The following is an 18000-nucleotide window of genomic DNA, read 5'->3' on the forward strand; positions in this document are numbered from 1 at the left end:
CATCTTCTGCTAACAGTCATTGGATCTCGACCAACGCAAGCAGCAATGCCGCGATACGATAAACCGCAATCGCGATAGGCTACAATCCGACTTTTATCAAAGTCGGAAACGTGGTGGTACGCATTTCTCCTCCTTACACGAGGCATCACAACAACGTTTCACCAGGCAACGCCGGTCAACTGCTGTTTGTGTATGAGAAATCGGTTGGAAACTTTCCTCATGTCAGCACGTTGTAGGTGTCGCCACCGGCTCCAACCTTGTGTGAATGCTCTGAAAAGCTGATCACTTGCATATCACAGCATCTTCTTCCTGTTGGTTAAATTTCGCGTCTGTAGCACGTCTTCTTCGTGGTGTAGCAATTTTAATGGCCAGTACTACTACTACTACTACTACTACTACGTGATCAGGCCCAGTGGACCGCACGCATCTACAAGTTTCCTCCTCCACTGTATTCTGTCCATTGCTGCTATCCGCCATTCGTCCACATCTATTGACATTTGTTTTAAATCGTCATGGAGTCCATCCCTCCAACGCTTCTTGGGTCTCCCTGGCGGTCTCTTTGCTGTAGGTGTGAAATCCAGGAGCTTCCGAGGCCATCTGTGATCCTCCATCCGGGCCATATGGCCGGCCCACTGCATTCGTTTGTCTTTGACAGCTCCTGCTATGTTGGGCTGCTGGTATAGTTCCTCAAGCTCTTGGTTGTATCTGATCCTCCATTCCCCTGCATCTGCATCCAGAACCGGACCGAAGATCTTCCGAAGCACTTTTCTCTCAAAGACAAGGAGCTTATGGAAGTCCTGTTTCCGGATACTCCATGTCTCACAGCCATATAGAACAACAGGCTGGATCAGGGTTTTGTACAGTCGAATCTTGAACTGTCTGGAGAGAGATTTGGACCGAAGCAGTTGTGCTAGGCTGTGGTAAGATCGGTTTCCTGCTTGTATTCTGGCATTGATCTCTGCTTCACATGACGAGTTCTCAGTGAAAAGTGCCCCTAGGTATTTGAATTCTTGCACTCTCCTGTAGGAATGGCCCCCAACCTGCAGTGATTGTAGATGATCAGCAGTCTGACAATGACCACGCGTCATAACGAGGTACTCTGTCTTAGCTTCGTTTATGTTTAGCCCAAATTTGCTGGCAGCCTTCTTTAGTGCTTTGGTCATTTGCTCCAACTCCTCTTCCGACCTAGAGAGTAAACAGATGTCGTCTGCATAGGCTAAGTATGCCAGTCTCTTTCCTTCGATTTCAATCCCTTCGTTCTCTTGGAAGGTCTCGCGTACGATCTTCTCGAGGGCAAAGTTGAACAGGATAGGTGACAACCCATCTCCTTGCCTGAGTCCTGTCACAATTTCAAATTCCTCAGTTACGCGATTTCCCATCATCACCTTTGCATGTGTTTCGTTCAGACAGATCTTTATCAGATTGATGAGTTTCTCTGCTATGCCAAACTCCCTTAAACAGTTGAGCAGGCTCTTGCGATGTATGCAATCATAGGCCTTCTTAAAATCAACGAATAAAATATGCAAATCTTTAACATATTCACCCAGTTTCTCAGTGAGTTGCCGGAGACTGAAGATGCGATCTACTGTTGACCGTCCTGGCTGGAAACCTCCCTGGTACTCCCCAATCACCGATTCTGCCACTGGCTGAATTCTATGTATGAGGCAATTGGACAGGATCTTATAGCAGACGTTAAGCAGGGCGATTCCTCGATAGTTGTCACATTTCAGTTTGTCGCCCTTCTTATGTATTGGACAAATCAGAGCTGCTTTCCATTCTCCTGGTAGTTCTTCTTTGGTCCATATTGCCTGTATCAGTCGGTGTATTTTTTCTGTAAGTTTCTCTCCTCCTGCCAGGATCATTTCAGCCTGTATTCCATCTTGACCTGGACTCTTATTCTGTTTAAGGTGTCTGATTCTGGTTTTTATCTCATCCAGGGTAGGTGGGGGATAGTCTGCATCGGCTGTAATTGGGTACTGGAAATCAAACTGCAGTTCGGGTTCATCACAATTTAGCAGCTGTCGAAAGTACTCTTTCCATCTCTCAGCTATGTCCCTATCGTTCGTCAGGATCTTATCACGGGAATCTTTGACAAATTTCTGCTTGGCCTGGTGACCTTTGCAGAGGTACTTCACCCTCAGAAACATTTCCCTCGTCTTTTGTCCTCCGAAGTCTGTTTCTGCTTCAGTGATGATATTCTTTATGTATTTCCTCTTTGCTCTTCTCAGAATTGCTTGTGTAGTCTTTCGGACCGCCTCAAATTGTGCTTTGGCCTGTGCCAGATTTGTCCCCTTCAGCCATTTGTACCTGGCTTCCTTTCTCCTTTCCAAGGCATCTGCACATTCCTTTCCAAACCAAATCTTCTTGCCCACTGGGTTTCCCATGAGTGTTTCCTTTGCTGTATCCTTAACTGAGCTCTGGATGTTTCCCCACATAAGTTCGAGGTCCTCATTCGCGTCCACTTCACTGAGTGCTTCAAAGCGGTTACTAAGTTGCAACTGGTATCTGGTCTTCGTTGCCTCATCTTTTAGTTTCTCCACATGGTACCTTTCCACTCTTTTTAACTTTGGCCCCGTTCTTCCTTTACACTGTATGTTTAAATGGCCTCTGACCAGGAAATGATCACTCCCACCTTCGGCACCCCGCGCTGTCTTAACGTCTAACACCCATCTCTTGGCTCTGAAATCAACGGCAACATGGTCTATTTGATTTACAGTTCTCCCATCTGGTGATACCCAGGTTCCTTTATGTATGTTTTTCCGCTGGAAGTTTGTGCTGGAGATGAACAACCCTAATGGCCAGTAGTGTATATTAAAACATACGTGCTCTATGTCTGTGCAAATGTTTATCAGAGTAGTGTAAAGGTTTGAAGTAAATTGGTTAAGAACTTTCCGAGATTTTTGGAAACAATGGTAAACGTTTTTTCTTTATACAATGGCGTAGATTATTCGTTTTACCCTATAGCATGCTCACATTCTCCTCCGAATTTCCAGCGTCTTGCACCAATTTATATCGTAGAAAGCGTTTTCCAGGTTGACAGATCCTGTTAACGTGTCTTGATTTTTCTTAAGTTTTGTTTCCATCACCAATCGCAACTTCAGAACTACCGCTCTGGTGCCGTTACCTTCCCGAAAGCCAACCTGATCGTCTACTAACGCATCCTCAATTTTCTGTTCCGTTCTTCTGTATGTTATTCTTGGCAGCAACTTCGATGCATGCAAGTTCTCGCACTTACCTACCATTGCTACATTCGGAGTTGTTTGATCTGTATATTCTAGTGTATTGTAACGGTGATTGAACTGCTAGCATTATTCTTATCACTCTGCGAGAATGCGCCGCCTTTTGCAGGTGACTTACCGGATGAACTCGGCCTACTGGAGTGTGGCCCCCATCATCAGGATCGTGGCGGCTGGGAGCGCGTCCCTGGCCAGCAGGGACCTGGTGATCCCCCTGTGGCTGCCGCTCGACACGCGGGCCTCGCCGGCCTACGAGACGCTGTACTGCCTGCAGCTGGCCTTCGGCTGGACCGTCTCCGAAACCACGGTGCTGGTGGACGGCTCCCTCATAGCGCTCATACTGCAGGTGGCCGCGGAACTCGCCGTCCTCAACGACAGGCTCGCCGCCACCGCAGCGGACGTTGGACAGGGTGTGCCGGGGGCCACTCGTGTCCAGGTGTCGCCGGCGTCCCCATCGTCTTTGGTGGTTCAAGAACGGTTTGGGTCCTCAATCACCACCATGTCTCGAAGTAGATATACACCTGACGAAATGTATCAACAATTGGTCGACAACATAAAACACCATCAAATGATTATCAGGTAAGGCACGTTTTAGAATCTCTTGTTGCTATCGTCATCCTTAAAATCCATAAACAGAAGCATAAGGCTCCCTTACAGAATATTGTAAGAGTGATTTCTTTCAAATAAATTTTAAGTTGATAAAACAAAATAACTGGAAAAATAAGCTTCACACGAAGAAATGTGGAGAATCCAAAGTTGATTATTTTCGAGGGAGACATCTACTGGTGCTAAAAGTAGCCCGCCATCCCAGCCCCCTATGGGAATTAGAGTTTTACAAATATTGACTCAAACGAAACTTACCCGAATCTGCGGAAAAATTAATATTTGGGTCAACGTTTGTAAAACTAATTCCTGTCTCTCAAAGCCCGCACAATGTGGAGAGAGGGAGGGTTTTAGTTTTAGCGAATCAAAATTTACGAAGTAAATAAGTACTTTTTATTTATCCGTAATCATTTTCCACGCACAAATGAGAACATGGATTGTCGTGAATGACAACGCAAAGTACCATGAATGAAAACAAATGTTTAAGGCAAAATGTTCGTAGTTTTCATGTAGAATCTGATGCTGCAATATGAAATGGGGCTTCCCATTTGAAATTTTAAAGTTGCCTCCAGCCCCACCCCCAGGGGGCTGCGGTGGCGGGCTAACATTAGCACCAGCAAATAATCAACTTTGGATTCTACACATTTTTTCGTGTAAAGATTATTTTTCGAGTTATTCTTGTTTGTCAACTTTATATATATATATATATATATATATATTCCTTTTTTGCTGACGTTGCCACATATGCATCTAAGCTGACGGATCGAGTGTCAGCGCGACATGACTTGCCATTTTTAAGCTAAAACGCATTGGTCAGTCTTATCTAGTCAAGAATTTTTGTGCAATCCCATCTCAGTAATCGAGCAGCACAGTAATTAGGTCTGATACTACCTAGAGTCTTGCAGTTATTTATTCATTTCTTCTTTTAACGTTTGATGCTCTTGGACAGTCACAACTGCATTAAGTATTGAAAACGATGAAATTTTAAAAATCTACTTAATAAACAAAAGGAAGAAACGAAAGACCAACGTGCAAGTATTTCCAGTTGTTACGCGTTTGCTATTTTAGTGGATAACTGAGTTTTATTGCACGAGTCTCCGTATCGAAAAAGTATAAAGGTTTTTGCTCCGGGTAAACATGCCTGGTAGAAGTCTAATATAAATCTCTCCTGATATACTAAAAGAAAATCCCACTGTGGCCGTGAAATATGCAATCTGATTACATTTAAATGAACCAACTTCGTACGAAAATAAAGTTCTGCCCCTCCTGGCGTGTGATAAGTCGAGAGTACTCCACGTTAGTTGTAAAAGTAAAAAACTCGGACAACTCTACGTAGCAATCATTAAATAAAACAGAGAAAGACACACTGCACCCATTTTTAAAATAAGTTTAGTAAAATATCACAAGCATCTGCCAGTAAAAGGAAAGTCTTATTCAAAGCAGCCCAATTGTTCTCTGTTTATTAGCTTGGCAGAAGGTCGCTGAAAATGAAAGTGTGCTATTACTAGTTAGCCATCTCTCTTTTCTTTTGCTTTCCACCCTTACATGAGCAACTCTGCCTGTTGCGTCAGTTATTAGAATGAATTAAATCACGCTCCAGTAAAGAATAATCCAATGTCGCGGAAAGAAATACCGACTTATTAACAAACAGATGTTGGAAAGTGTCTTGGGGAAAAGTCGATGCTGTGTGTTCTGTTTACCACTGATGTAGACAACTGGCTAATTTTAATCCTTCTCCTTTAAAGCTGTTTGTGTGTTTTTAAATTTTTATGTCCTCTGTGTACATCCTAGCTAAGTAAGGGGAGGCGGGGCAAGACGGGGAGGTGGGGTAAGACGGGGAAGGGCTATAAGCTACAGTTAGAGTGCTGCCATCTGTGGATAGCTACGTCAACATCATCAGTACACAGGTCCCAGTGTGTTGACATTGCTGAACCTTAGTTCCGCGGCGGTTTCTGTGAGCTTTGCAAGGGAAGTACAATTGTTATACTGATTTGCAATGTTTTATACCTTTCGAGGTCCTAAAACATGTGTTTAGTGAACATTTGCCCACACTGTATAAATAGCACTGAACAGTACGTCTTATTAACAGTAAACTGCTGTGCCAGTAGTCAATGTACACTACATAGTGTTCATGTAGGCGTAACATAACCTGACAGCATGGTAGGGGGCAAGACGGGGTGGGGCAAGATGGGGAGCTTCCCCTCCTTACCCCTACTATTTGTTCAACCATTACGTTCTTATCGCCTCGCTGCGGGTTCTGAACACGCACATTATACGTTGAACACAATTGTAGATAGAATGGTATTCGTTATTCCAACACTTTCCTAATTAACTAGAAAGTATGCCTTAGGCTATATGGTGAATAAAAATACACAAAACGTGCAAAGTCAGTATTCTTGCTATGCCTTAACGACTGACTATTGGAAGTATGGTATTTACTATATAATATAGATTACCAGGAATGATCTGACTCAATAGTACGTTCCACGTGTTTTATTTCAGATGGTTCGCAAGTATCGGTGACAAACGTCTAGGCAAGATTGGTCATTGGAGTCAATGGAAGGCGCTGTAAATGCTGTTATAGAAGGTCATATGGGTTCTTTCATGGCTGCTCGACAGTTCAACGTGCGACAGAAATCTGTTTTTCAGCGTCGGGGTGCCCACGACACTTGTGCAGGGACAGAAAGTGATGATGACGAGGCTGTCCACACTTGTGTACTATGTGAAAGTAAGAGGCCTAAATAAAACGTAATACCTGATTCTACAATTCGCAGAACCATGTTTCGAAACCTTATCGTCACATTATTTCGTTATTCCAGTCCTTATTTAAGCTTTAGAGATGAATTCATGCTAGTTCCCCATCTTACCCTGCATATGGGGCAAGCCGGGCAATAGGTAGTTTCTGTTTCAAATCGAGATATTTCTAACTAAATGTAACAAGTTTGCAGGTTTCTTTGCATGCTATTGTAATTCAATGGTTAAGTAAACAAATGGTAATCAAACCTACTTGAATTTGTTTATTTTTGTCCCTTTTGTAAGGGTTTAGCTTCCCCATCTTGCCCCGCCATCCCCTAATTATTAGCTCTTGCTTAAACCACTTGTTCCAGTGCATAATCTGCTACAGCTGATTTATGCGTCACGAACGAACGTTTGCGTGCTTACATATAAACAGTTCGACTTTCTGAGCTTATTTGAACTGCAGCTGCTTTCTGAGTTGTTGAAACCTCTAAAGGTGTCTTCAACATCGGAAGACGAAACGTTAGGCAGAGAACTGTGCTTTGCATTACGGCCTTATGCCCTTGAAACAAATGTCAGCAGTAATGCAAATAATTGGCCGTGAAAGCCTGCATTCTACGGTGAATTTTTTATTTCTCAAGATAAAGTTAACTGGTTCAACACGCATATTTACAGTTACAATCAGGACGCTATAACAACAGCGAGTGGTCTTCTAACATGCACCTGTTCAAGATTCAAAGACATACTCGACTGGGGAGGAACTGGTATAATCATTAGCGATGAAGGAAAAATATTACTCTCTCGTATTCCTCATAGGTGGACATGTAAAATATGCTTTTCTATTATTTACCATTCCCTATTGTAAAACAGTGATGACAAAGCAGAGAAGTATCATTGCCGCACGGAGAGCGAGTCCAACTCCCCGTGTGAAATGTAATAACACCGCAAACTGCGTCGCTATCGTAACTGAGCTGAAGTAAACGCAATTTAAAATGGCAAATTTCCCCTCATACCAGGCAGAAATAACCTTGTGTGCACGTCCACTAATCTACACAGTTCAGCAAGAAGTGTTTAGTGTTTGGAAAAGACCACTGCCAGAGAAAAGACTTCCCTGTCATAAGGGCGTGTGGGGGGGGGGGGGGGGGGGGCGATGGATTCGTTGAGTTTAGAAGTGTCCAACCAAAAATCTCTCCCTCCCGTTCTACCTTTCTCATTCCTGTCTGTAGCTGTCTCTTTCTCTGTCATATCAATCCCCCACACTATCCAGAGAACGGCCCCTGCTTTTAAAAGATAGGGTCCGTATGATCGTTGAATTTGAAACACTCACGCAACTTTCTCGTTCCGTGACTGTTATGCACCGTTCGCTTCTCTCTTTGCATACTACATTAACTTCAAGCCACCAAAGAATAATCACTCATGGAACACTGGACCAAGGAAATGATAAACTGCTTTCGGCACGGCAAGAGCATCAGTAGACAGCGCGTCGTCTGGCTCATTGTTCATCGCCTACAGCGCTTACGCATCTTCCGTATAGTTCCTGGCAGCTTGCATCTGCGAGGTGCATCAGGCGTCCTTAACAGGGAACAGATTTTCCAAAAAGTTAATAAAAGCAAATGTGAATGTATGCTTTCCCGGCGTATACAGCTGGCGAAGAGTTCTCGGGCTTCCAGCCGGGTGGCGGTGTCTTCAAACTGCGACGTTTCGACGAGTGACATACTCATCATCTTCTGGCGAAGTGCCTAGACTTTGCGGATGCCGATCCCTGTATACCTGCGGTGTACCCCCACCAGAGGAGCCGGCGGGCGGGGTGGAGGGGGAAGCGGGTGCGCCGTTCGTGTCTCCGTCAGAGCATTCTGATCGCGTCTCGTGAGCTGGACGGTTCTTGTTGCGTTCCTAGCGTATTGTGGCTAATGCTGGATTCCAGGCCGCGCTCAGTTGATAGCCTTCGTCCCTGTTCACAAGATTCTCGTGGACCCGTGTTTCTATTGATTCTTTAATGACGCTATCCCAATAGCTCCCGGCTCGGCACAGCACCCTGGTGTTTTCGAAATCAAAGGTGTGGTTTTCTTTGATGCTATGTTCAGCTACAGCAGATTTCTCTATCTGTTCAAGTCGAACATGCCTGATGTGTTCCTCGCACCTTTTAGAGATGCAGCGCTGCGTTTGACCAATGTACTGCTCACCACATTCGCAGGCAATGCTGTATATACCAGGTGTGTTTAGTTTGAGTGGGTCTTTACCTGAGCACAGCAGCTCTTTCGTCTTCGGCGGTGGTTGGAAGACGGTATTTATGTTTGATTTTCTTAATAGCCTCCCGATTTTGGCTGATGTGGGCCCCAAATATGGAAGAAAGGCGAGTTTCTTGTTAACTTTCTCTTCCTGAAATTTGTCATCCTGTCTCCTCTTGAAGGCCCTGCCAATCTGTGTTTCACTGTACCCGTTTTTCGAAATACCTCTCTTATGTGGTGTAATTCGTCTGAGAGGCTTTCTTTGTCACAAATGACGTGCGCCCTATGTACCAAGGTGGTCAGTACTGACTGGCGTTGCGCCGGATGGTGGCAGCTGGTTGCATGGAGGTACAGGTCTCTGTGCGTCTTTTTTCTATATACTGAATGGCCCAGCGTGCCATCTGCTTTCTTCCTGATCAGTATGTCCAGGAATGGAATACAGCCATTCTCTTCTACTTCCATCGTGAAGGTGATATTCTCATGTATGCCGTTTAATAAAAGCAGTTTACCACACCCTGTAGCCCTTGTCTCATCACTCAGCAAACTTTTTCAATACAACAGCGCACCGTTTCATTTTAAATTTTAGGATAGAATTAAAAAGAATGTGGATGTAATCGGGCCATAGCACAGTCACCTGCTTCACAGCCGGTTTGATGAAGTTCTACCGGGAACCCAGCGAAAGCAGGTGAGGAGCAGTCCTGCATCGGTGCCACCTCGCTCCAGTCACAGAAGTTCTCCTGTGAACTGAAGTTTGGAAGGGAGGAGACGAGGTACTGGCGGAATTGAAGCCGTGAGGACGGGTTGTGAGTCGTGCTTGGGTAACTCAGTTGATAGAGACCACTTGCCCGCGAAAGGCAAAGGTCTCGAGTTCGAGTCTCGGCCCAGTACAAAGTTTTAATCTGCCAACAAGTTCCATATCAGCACACACTCCACTGCAGAGAGAAAATTTCATTCTGGTAGCAAACTGAATGTTGCGATACACAAAATGGAGTTCAGATGATAGTGTGTGTAGTTCTCCTTTATGAAACAAACTGTCCATTTCCTCCTCCCCCTGTGTGTTCATCTCTTCCTTCCCCTCTCTCCATCCTTTCACCCCCTCTTTCCATCCATCTCTTTCCGTTTTATATCCATCTCCTCCCACGATATCTGTTCCCATCTCCTCCTTCTGCCTCGTCTCTGCACATAATCACGCTCACCCCAATAGGGGCTGGTGGTCCTTACCTCCATAATATTTGTTTCCAGACTGTAACTAATATGTGTACCGGTTCTGTGGTTATTGTTGCATCATAGTGATTCGGCCAGATGTTGTTGATGAGACTGGAAATTTATTTATTAGTCTGACAAACGTCTCTAAGACAATTTGACCCAAAACCCCGTGCTCCAGAGCGTCTAGTTCACTGCTCGGGTCGCAGCCATCTGTCCCGATCATGTGTTTGCCTGCAATTTTTCATTGGTCGGCATCGTCCTGTTTACAACTTCGTATCGTGTGCTGTGCCTTAGTGGCACTGAGACATTTCCCCGTACGATTTTCACCGGTACTGCGAGAATATCTTTTCTCGAGGGGGTTGCTTTCGACGCTGTCATATACTTTCTTTTCCACTCTTATGACAGTATGATGGAAGGCTCGGACGGATTACTGACTTGAATTACAAATTTTCAAAAATTTGTAAATTTATTTAAATAAAAACCTTTAGACATAACAGATCGCAATAATAATGTTTAGTCTCGAAATGTAAAACGAGGGCAAGTGACGAACAGCTTCAACACTTACAATTATGCCACAAAATGTCTAGTAAACAAAAAGAAGATCAAAGGCATAAACCTCTTAACAACTCTCAAAACAGTATCACTTTTAAAATACAGCTTAATGGTAGCGAAACCAATATTTAAAACAGAACTTCCGAACGATTACGGAAGCTGACAATTATACACTGACGCGCCAAAGAAACCGGTATAGGCATGAATATTCAAATACAGAGATATGTTAACAGGCAGAAGACGGCACTGCGGTCGGTAACGCCTATACAAGACAAGTGCCTGGCGCAGTTGTTAGATCGGTTACTGCTGCTTCAGTGGTAGGTTATCAAGATTTAAGTGAGTTTGAACGTGGCGTTACAGTCGGCGCACGAGCTATGGGACACAGGAAGCGATGAAAAGGGATTTTTCCTGTACTAGCATTTCATGACTGAATATCAGGAATCCGGTAAAACATAAAATCTCCGACATCGCTGCGGCCGGAAAAAGATCCTGCAAGAACGGGACCAACGACCACTGAAGAGAATCGTTCAGCGGGACCCTTCCGCAAATTGCTGCAGATTTCAATGCTCGGTCATCAACAAGCGTCAGAGTGAGAACCGTTCAACGAAACATCATCGATATGGGCTTTCGGAGCCGAAGGCCCACTCGCGTACCCTTGATGACAGCACGCCAAAAAGCTTTACGCCTTGCCTGGGCTCGTCAGCAACGACATTGGAAACATGTTGCCAGGTCGGACGGGTCTCGTTTCAAATTGTATCGAGTGGATGGACGTCCACGGGTATGGATGTAATGGTGTGGAGCGTGTGCAGTTGGAGTGATACGGAACCCATGATACGTCTAGATACAACTTTGATAGGTGACTGATCACCATTCATGTCCACTGTGCATTCCGACATACTTCGGAAATTCCAGCAGGACAATGCGACACCCCACACGTGCAGCATTGCTACAGAGTGGCTCCAGGAACACTCTTCTGATTTTAAACACTGACCACCAAACTCCCCAGAAATGAACATTATTGAGCATTTATAGGATGTCTAGCAACGTGCTGCTCAGAAGAGATCTCCATCCCCTCGTACTCTTACGAATTCATGGTGTCAGTTCCCTTCATCACTATTTCAGAAATTAGTCGAGTCCACGCCACGTCGTGTTGCGGCATTTCTGCGTGCTCGCGGGAGCTCTACACGATATTAGGCAGGTGTAGCAGTTTCCTTGGCTCTTCAATGTATAACACAATGTTAAAAATCAAACATTTAGTTCGAGAATGACTTCGATGGAGTTTGGATTCTAGAAAATTTTGTTCAAACGTAACTGCAATGAAACATCCACCTGGTTCCATTACACCTGCCAACTGGTTACATCATAATGGTTGAACAATTAATCATCATCCGTGCATATACACTCCTGGAAATTGAAATAAGAACACCGTGAATTCATTGTCCTAGGAAGGGGAAACTTTATTGACACATTCCTGGGGTCAGATACATCACATGATCACACTGACAGAACCACAGGCACATAGACACAGGCAACAGAGCATGCACAATGTCGCCACTAGTACAGTGTATATCCACCTTTCGCAGCAATGCAGGCTGCTATTCTCCCATGGAGACGATCGTAGAGATGCTGGATGTAGTCCTGTGGAACGGCTTGCCATGCCATTTCCACCTGGCGCCTCAGCTGGACCAGCGTTCGTGCTGGACGTGCAGACCGCGTGAGACGACGCTTCATCCAGTCCCAAACATGCTCAATGGGGGACAGATCCGGAGATCTTGCTGGCCAGGGTAGTTGACTTACACCTTCCAGAGCACGTTGGGTGGCACGGGATACATGCGGACGTGCATTGTCCTGTTGGAACAGCAAGTTCCCTTGCCGGTCTAGGAATGGTAGAACGATGGGTTCGATGACGGTTTGGATGTACCGTGCACTATTCAGTGTCCCCTCGACGATCACCAGTGGTGTACGGCCAGTGTAGGAGATCGCTCCCCACACCATGATGCCGGGTGTTGGCCCTGTGTGCCTCGGTCGTATGCAGTCCTGATTGTGGCGCTCACCTGCACGGCGCCAAACACGCATACGACCATCATTGGCACCAAGGCAGAAGCGACTCTCATCGCTGAAGACGACTCGTCTCCATTCGTCCCTCCATTCACGCCTGTCGCGACACCACTGCAGGCGGGCTGCACGATGTTGGGGCGTGAGCGGAAGACGGCCTAACGGTGTGCGGGACCGTAGCCCAGCTTCATGGAGACGGTTGCGAATGGTCCTCGCCGATACCCCAGGAGCAACAGTGGCCCTAATTTGCTGGGAAGTGGCGGTGCGGTCCCCTACGGCACTGCGTAGGATCCTACGGTCTTGGCGTGCATCCGTGCGTCGCTGCGGTCCGGTCCCAGGTCGACGGGTACGTGCACCTTCCGCCGACCACTGGCGACAACATCGATGTACTGTGGAGACATCACGCCCCACGTGTTGAGCAATTCGGCGGTACGTCCACCCGGCCTCCCGCATGCCCACTATACGCCCTCGCTCAAAGTCCGTCAACTGCACATACGGTTCACGTCCACGCTGTCGCGGCATGCTACCAGTGTTAAAGACTGCGATGGAGGTCCGTATGCCACGGCAAACTGGCTGACACTGACGGCGGCGGTGCACAAATGCTGCGCAGCTAGCGCCATTCGACGGCCAACACCGCGGTTCCTGGTGTGTCCGCTGTGCCATGCGTATGATCATTGCTTGTACAGCCCTCTCGCAGTGTCCGGAGAAAGTATGGTGGGTCTGACACACCGGTGTCAATGTGTTCTTTTTTCCATTTCCAGGAGTGTAGTTTACACCAAAATTAGGCATTACTCGAAGGTGTGCCTGAAACACTTCAGTGTTAGACACAAGACACCACAGCATTCTACAACCTCAATTTAACGTGCGCCTCTCGTGTGTCGTTAATAGCTTAAATATTTTAAAAACCTCTTCCAGAGTCGCGCAGTAAGTTTTTATCACTACCCACTGGCCACTGGAAACACTTCCATAAGTCACTTAAAACAACAGTTGATTCCGAGTAGTTGCACCCTTTTACATGCAACGAAAACTTTATTCGCTGCGCATTTTACCTGATTACTGACGACCAGTTCATTTTACAAAGAAATAAATAAGTTTGCATTCAAATAGAACGGTTTAATCCCTACAGGTAAGTGAGGGCGGCATTAGCGAAACACCAGCTTACAGTATCTGACCGAAAATCTATCTTTATGAGCACATGCCCATGACATTTACTTGTGGGTTACCCAATGACGCACCGTGTCCAAAATGCCAGAATTATGAGCCGCATTTATACATTCAGCACTCTGGAGTCACACTTTCCATAACGTCGATTTAGTACTCTGAGAACTCAGCCGGACACGTCTCTACTGATGACACCCGTTGCCTCAAGCGCTCCGCTGACAGTAGCCCTGAACTTGGTTCACAGTGAACTTCCTTGACAAGGCTCAGAGCCACATTGTCGCCAGAGGGACCATACACCAGATCTTACCAGCGACCCACAGACCTACTGTTGTGCTAAACTTGTTACATAAACAAAAACAGTGTCACCCTTGACACTTACACCCTCCCGATTTGATTACATAAGGCTAAACGATCAGATCAGTCTCGAGAACCAGCTTTATTTGGGAAAAGTGAGCTCTCGCTTCTCTTCCAGTGTGAATCAACAAAACTGTTTCTAGAATGAAATTTTCACTCTACAGCGAAGTGTGCGCTGATATGAAACTTCCTGGCAGATTAAAACTGTGTGCCGGACCGAGACTCAAACTCGGGACCTTTGCCTTTCACAGGCAAGTGCTCTACCAACTGAGCTACCCAAGCACGACCCACGCCCCGTCCTCACAGCTTTAATTCCGCCAGTACCTCGTCTCGTACCTTCCAAACTTCACAGAAGCTCTCCTGCGAAACTTGCAGAACTAGCACTCCTGGAAGAAAGGATATTGCGGAGACATGCGTTAGCCACAGCCTGGAGGATGTTTCTAGAATTAAATTTTCACTCCACAGCGGAGTGTGCGCTGATATGAAACTTCCTGGCAGATTCAAACTGTGTGCCGGACCGAGACTCGAACTCGGGACACAGTTTTAATCTGCCAGGAAGTTTCAACAAAACTGTTGCTGGAGTTGGAAACTTGCTAATTTGGAATGGACTTTTGAGCTTGGACAGAAGCTTTTCGGTGATTAATTTCAGTGGCTTTACTAATAACCAAACAGTTCCAGACAAAATCGTTGCTCCCAACTCGGTAGATATTGGATGGCCGGCCCATGTTTTACCGTTTAGTTTCCTCTTGATGTGGTCCTTTAATCTTCCTCTTAGCCCTTCTCCACTGAGTGGCTACTTCTTGAAAATTTCTGCTCTGAGGCAAAACGTTATCAATTGGCCAAAAGCTACAAAGTGGAGCACCGACTCAAGAACCCAAGAGCAAATAGCGGGGATACATTGCTGGCTTCTATAACGGACATTATTAAATTCCACGCTGCTATCATAAGCTATAAAGGCAGACTTCAAGTTCTTATTAATGCGCTCAGGGTGATAAAAGAGATACAAGTGCAGATATGTCTAGTGATGAATGACCAACATTACTTAAATATTTTCTTCATTTGCACACTAAAAATTATAGCTATTACGAGTAGTATGGTTTTAGGTTGGTGAGAAGCGTCAAATATGCATGGTACAAGCAAGCCATTAGTGTTTATTTTCCTCTGGGCAGTCGGTCTGTGGTGTCACTGCCAGACACCACACTTGCTAGGTGGTAGCTTAAATCGGCCGCGGTCCATTAGTACATGTCGGACCCGCGTGTCGCCACTGTGTGATCGCAGACCGAGCGCCACCACACGGCAGGTCTAGAGAGACGGACTAGCACTCGCCCCAGTTGTACGACGACGTTGCTAGCGACTATACGGACGAAGCCATTTCTCTCATTTGCCGAGAGACAGTTAGAATAGCCTTCAGCTAAGTTAATGGCTACGACTTAGCAAGGCGCCAATTGTCACAGTGCATGTATCTTACGAGTCTCATTTGTATAGTCAAGAGAGATGTATCACAAGTATTGATTAAAAGTTAAGTATATTCCAAAGATACGTATTTTCTTTATCACATTCATTAAGTCTCCTGTTTCAGACGTCACTCCATCCTTCGTGAGTTAGCGCGTGCATCTTGGCCGCCTCTTTCAATTAGTGTGCGTAGTGTTGGCAAGTCTGCCGACACTACACGGTCAGCTACTGAAGTGTGGATGAATGGACGCAACAGTCTATACTGATTACCTCTAACATTCTCCATTTGAGTTCCCGCACTTAGGCAGCATTGTTTAAAACTATGGGCCATAAAAGATTTAGCATTGTCAATTACTTGAGCAGTAGAAACCTTAGTAGGTAGCAGCCACACAAAACGCGTAAATGCATCGACATAAACCAGAACGTAGCGATTACCGAGCTTTGATCTAGTCAAAGGACCTACAAAATCCAAATACGTCTTCCAAAATTCCATATTAACTTCTGCCAAATTTTTTCATAATTTCATATTTATATGCCTAAATACCCTCCGCCTACCCCTTCTTGTGATTCGTGAAAATATCGAAAAAGCAAAGGAGACAGCTCTTTGGAACAACTACATTATATTCACTATTAGCCCGGAACTAATAACTGATGATCTTTTCTCTTAAGACATAAGGCATTATCTGCTCATTTCTCTCTCATTTGTCGTTAACTTCCGTCAGTCAGCCAGTCAGCCTGATGTTGAAATTCCCTGATATCACGGAGTATTTGAGGAAATCGCATTCAAATCAGACTCATCTAAGGAACATGACCTCGATCTTTTGCGGCCTGATCATTTGCTGGCTTATCATCACGCCAATCTAACATGTGGCTCACTCTATCTGCCACCAAATTATCCAGCCTCTTTACGTTGTGCACCACAAATCTGAAGGTTCCAATCCAGATTACTCGCCTGGCAATATGCCCAGTTTTCTGTTGCCTAGCTAGAATCCAGCTGAGGACTTGGTTGTCTGTCTCTAAGGTAAAGTTTCGATATCCTAAATAATAGCGAACTTTCCTAAGAAACTCTCTAATGCTTCTAGCTCATAAGTGGAGTATTTCTTTTCTGAATCATTCAGTGCCTTTCACAGTTTTTGCGTAACTTTCTTAATACAATTACAACAAAATACTTTATACAGACAGAAACACTGTTTATTTAATAAACTGTATTTGAAAATGAGTTAAGAAAATGGGCATAAGGTACTTGTCAGTGATGGCAAGGCAAGTTACCCGTAAAATGAGAAATATCATGTATAGTTAAACACCGTAATAATTTATGTTTTTCTGGTCTCTTTTCAGATGTGTCAGCTTGCTGCAGAAGTTGCTGAGTCGTGCGACTTCGGTGCTCCTCTTCTGCAACACGGTCTCCATCTGCTTCCAAATCATGGCTACAGCTGTGGTGAGTATCATTTGGTCCACGAAGGTAACGATGATGTACAACAGGCGCCAACTGACTATGCATAACAAAGCCTGGAGAGAAACGGTGGCAATAAATACATCTGTTACTACTACGATACACTTTTTAGTGAAACTGTTCACAGCAGACATTGTACTTCCTATACAATAAGTTTCTTAAACAGCATATAAACGGAGTCAGAGCTATTAATACGTACTGACATGTAGATCTTCGGTACTCAGAGAAACAGAAAATAATAGAAATGCAACATGTTAGAGAGAAAAATGAGGGAAGACAGACGGATAGAGAGACAGAGAGTGAGCGAGGGTGAGAGATTAATGAACAAACTGACAAACATTTTTTTAAAGGAACACACCGACATATGACTGTTTTGTTGTTTATTTAAGTACAACCCATGTTTTGATCTTTTATGCCATTTTCAATAATTTGATTTTATGTCTTTAACATATACTGCATGGCATTTAACATGTTGTCGAGCTCAAAGTTGGCCATAAATTAAGAAAAATACTGACGCCCTACAAATGCCAGACGTAAAATCACCATCTTGTAACAGATCAGTAAATAAGAAAAATTTTATTTACCAATGTAAGCCTGTTTTTATTAAATATGATGTCCTCCCATGATTATTTACTGATATCTTACAAGATGGTCATTTTACATCTGGCATTTCGCGGGGAGCTAATATTTTTCTTAAGTTACGGCAGCTCTGAACTTGACAAGATGTTAATTCTGTTGCAATATATGTTAAAGACATAAAATCAAATACTTGAAAATGGCATAAGACCCCGAACCCTGGGTTGAACTTAAATAAATAATAAAATGATCAAATGGGGAGCGTTCCTTTAAAAAATATTGTATGACTGTTGCTCAGCAACATCAAAAACTGTATAATGACATACATTTGTTTTAGAAATCATGTGCTTCATTTAAAAACGAAGAAACTAATAAGGGTGAGGTCATG

General features: G+C 44.7%; 1 protein-coding gene across 1 annotated transcript in view; it reads left to right on the plus strand.

Annotated features, from left to right (window-relative positions):
* LOC126204271 (odorant receptor 46a-like) overlaps positions 1-18000 on the plus strand; it is an 86577-nt gene that overhangs the window by 38332 nt on the left and 30245 nt on the right. The window contains exons 3-4 of the mRNA XM_049938660.1: positions 3349-3815; positions 16922-17021. Coding sequence (XP_049794617.1) covers positions 3349-3815; positions 16922-17021 — 567 coding nt within the window. The remainder of the gene's footprint in view (positions 1-3348; positions 3816-16921; positions 17022-18000) is intronic.

The sequence above is a fragment of the Schistocerca nitens genome, chromosome 9, assembly GCF_023898315.1.
Source record: "Schistocerca nitens isolate TAMUIC-IGC-003100 chromosome 9, iqSchNite1.1, whole genome shotgun sequence".
Lineage (NCBI taxonomy): Eukaryota > Metazoa > Arthropoda > Insecta > Orthoptera > Acrididae > Schistocerca > Schistocerca nitens.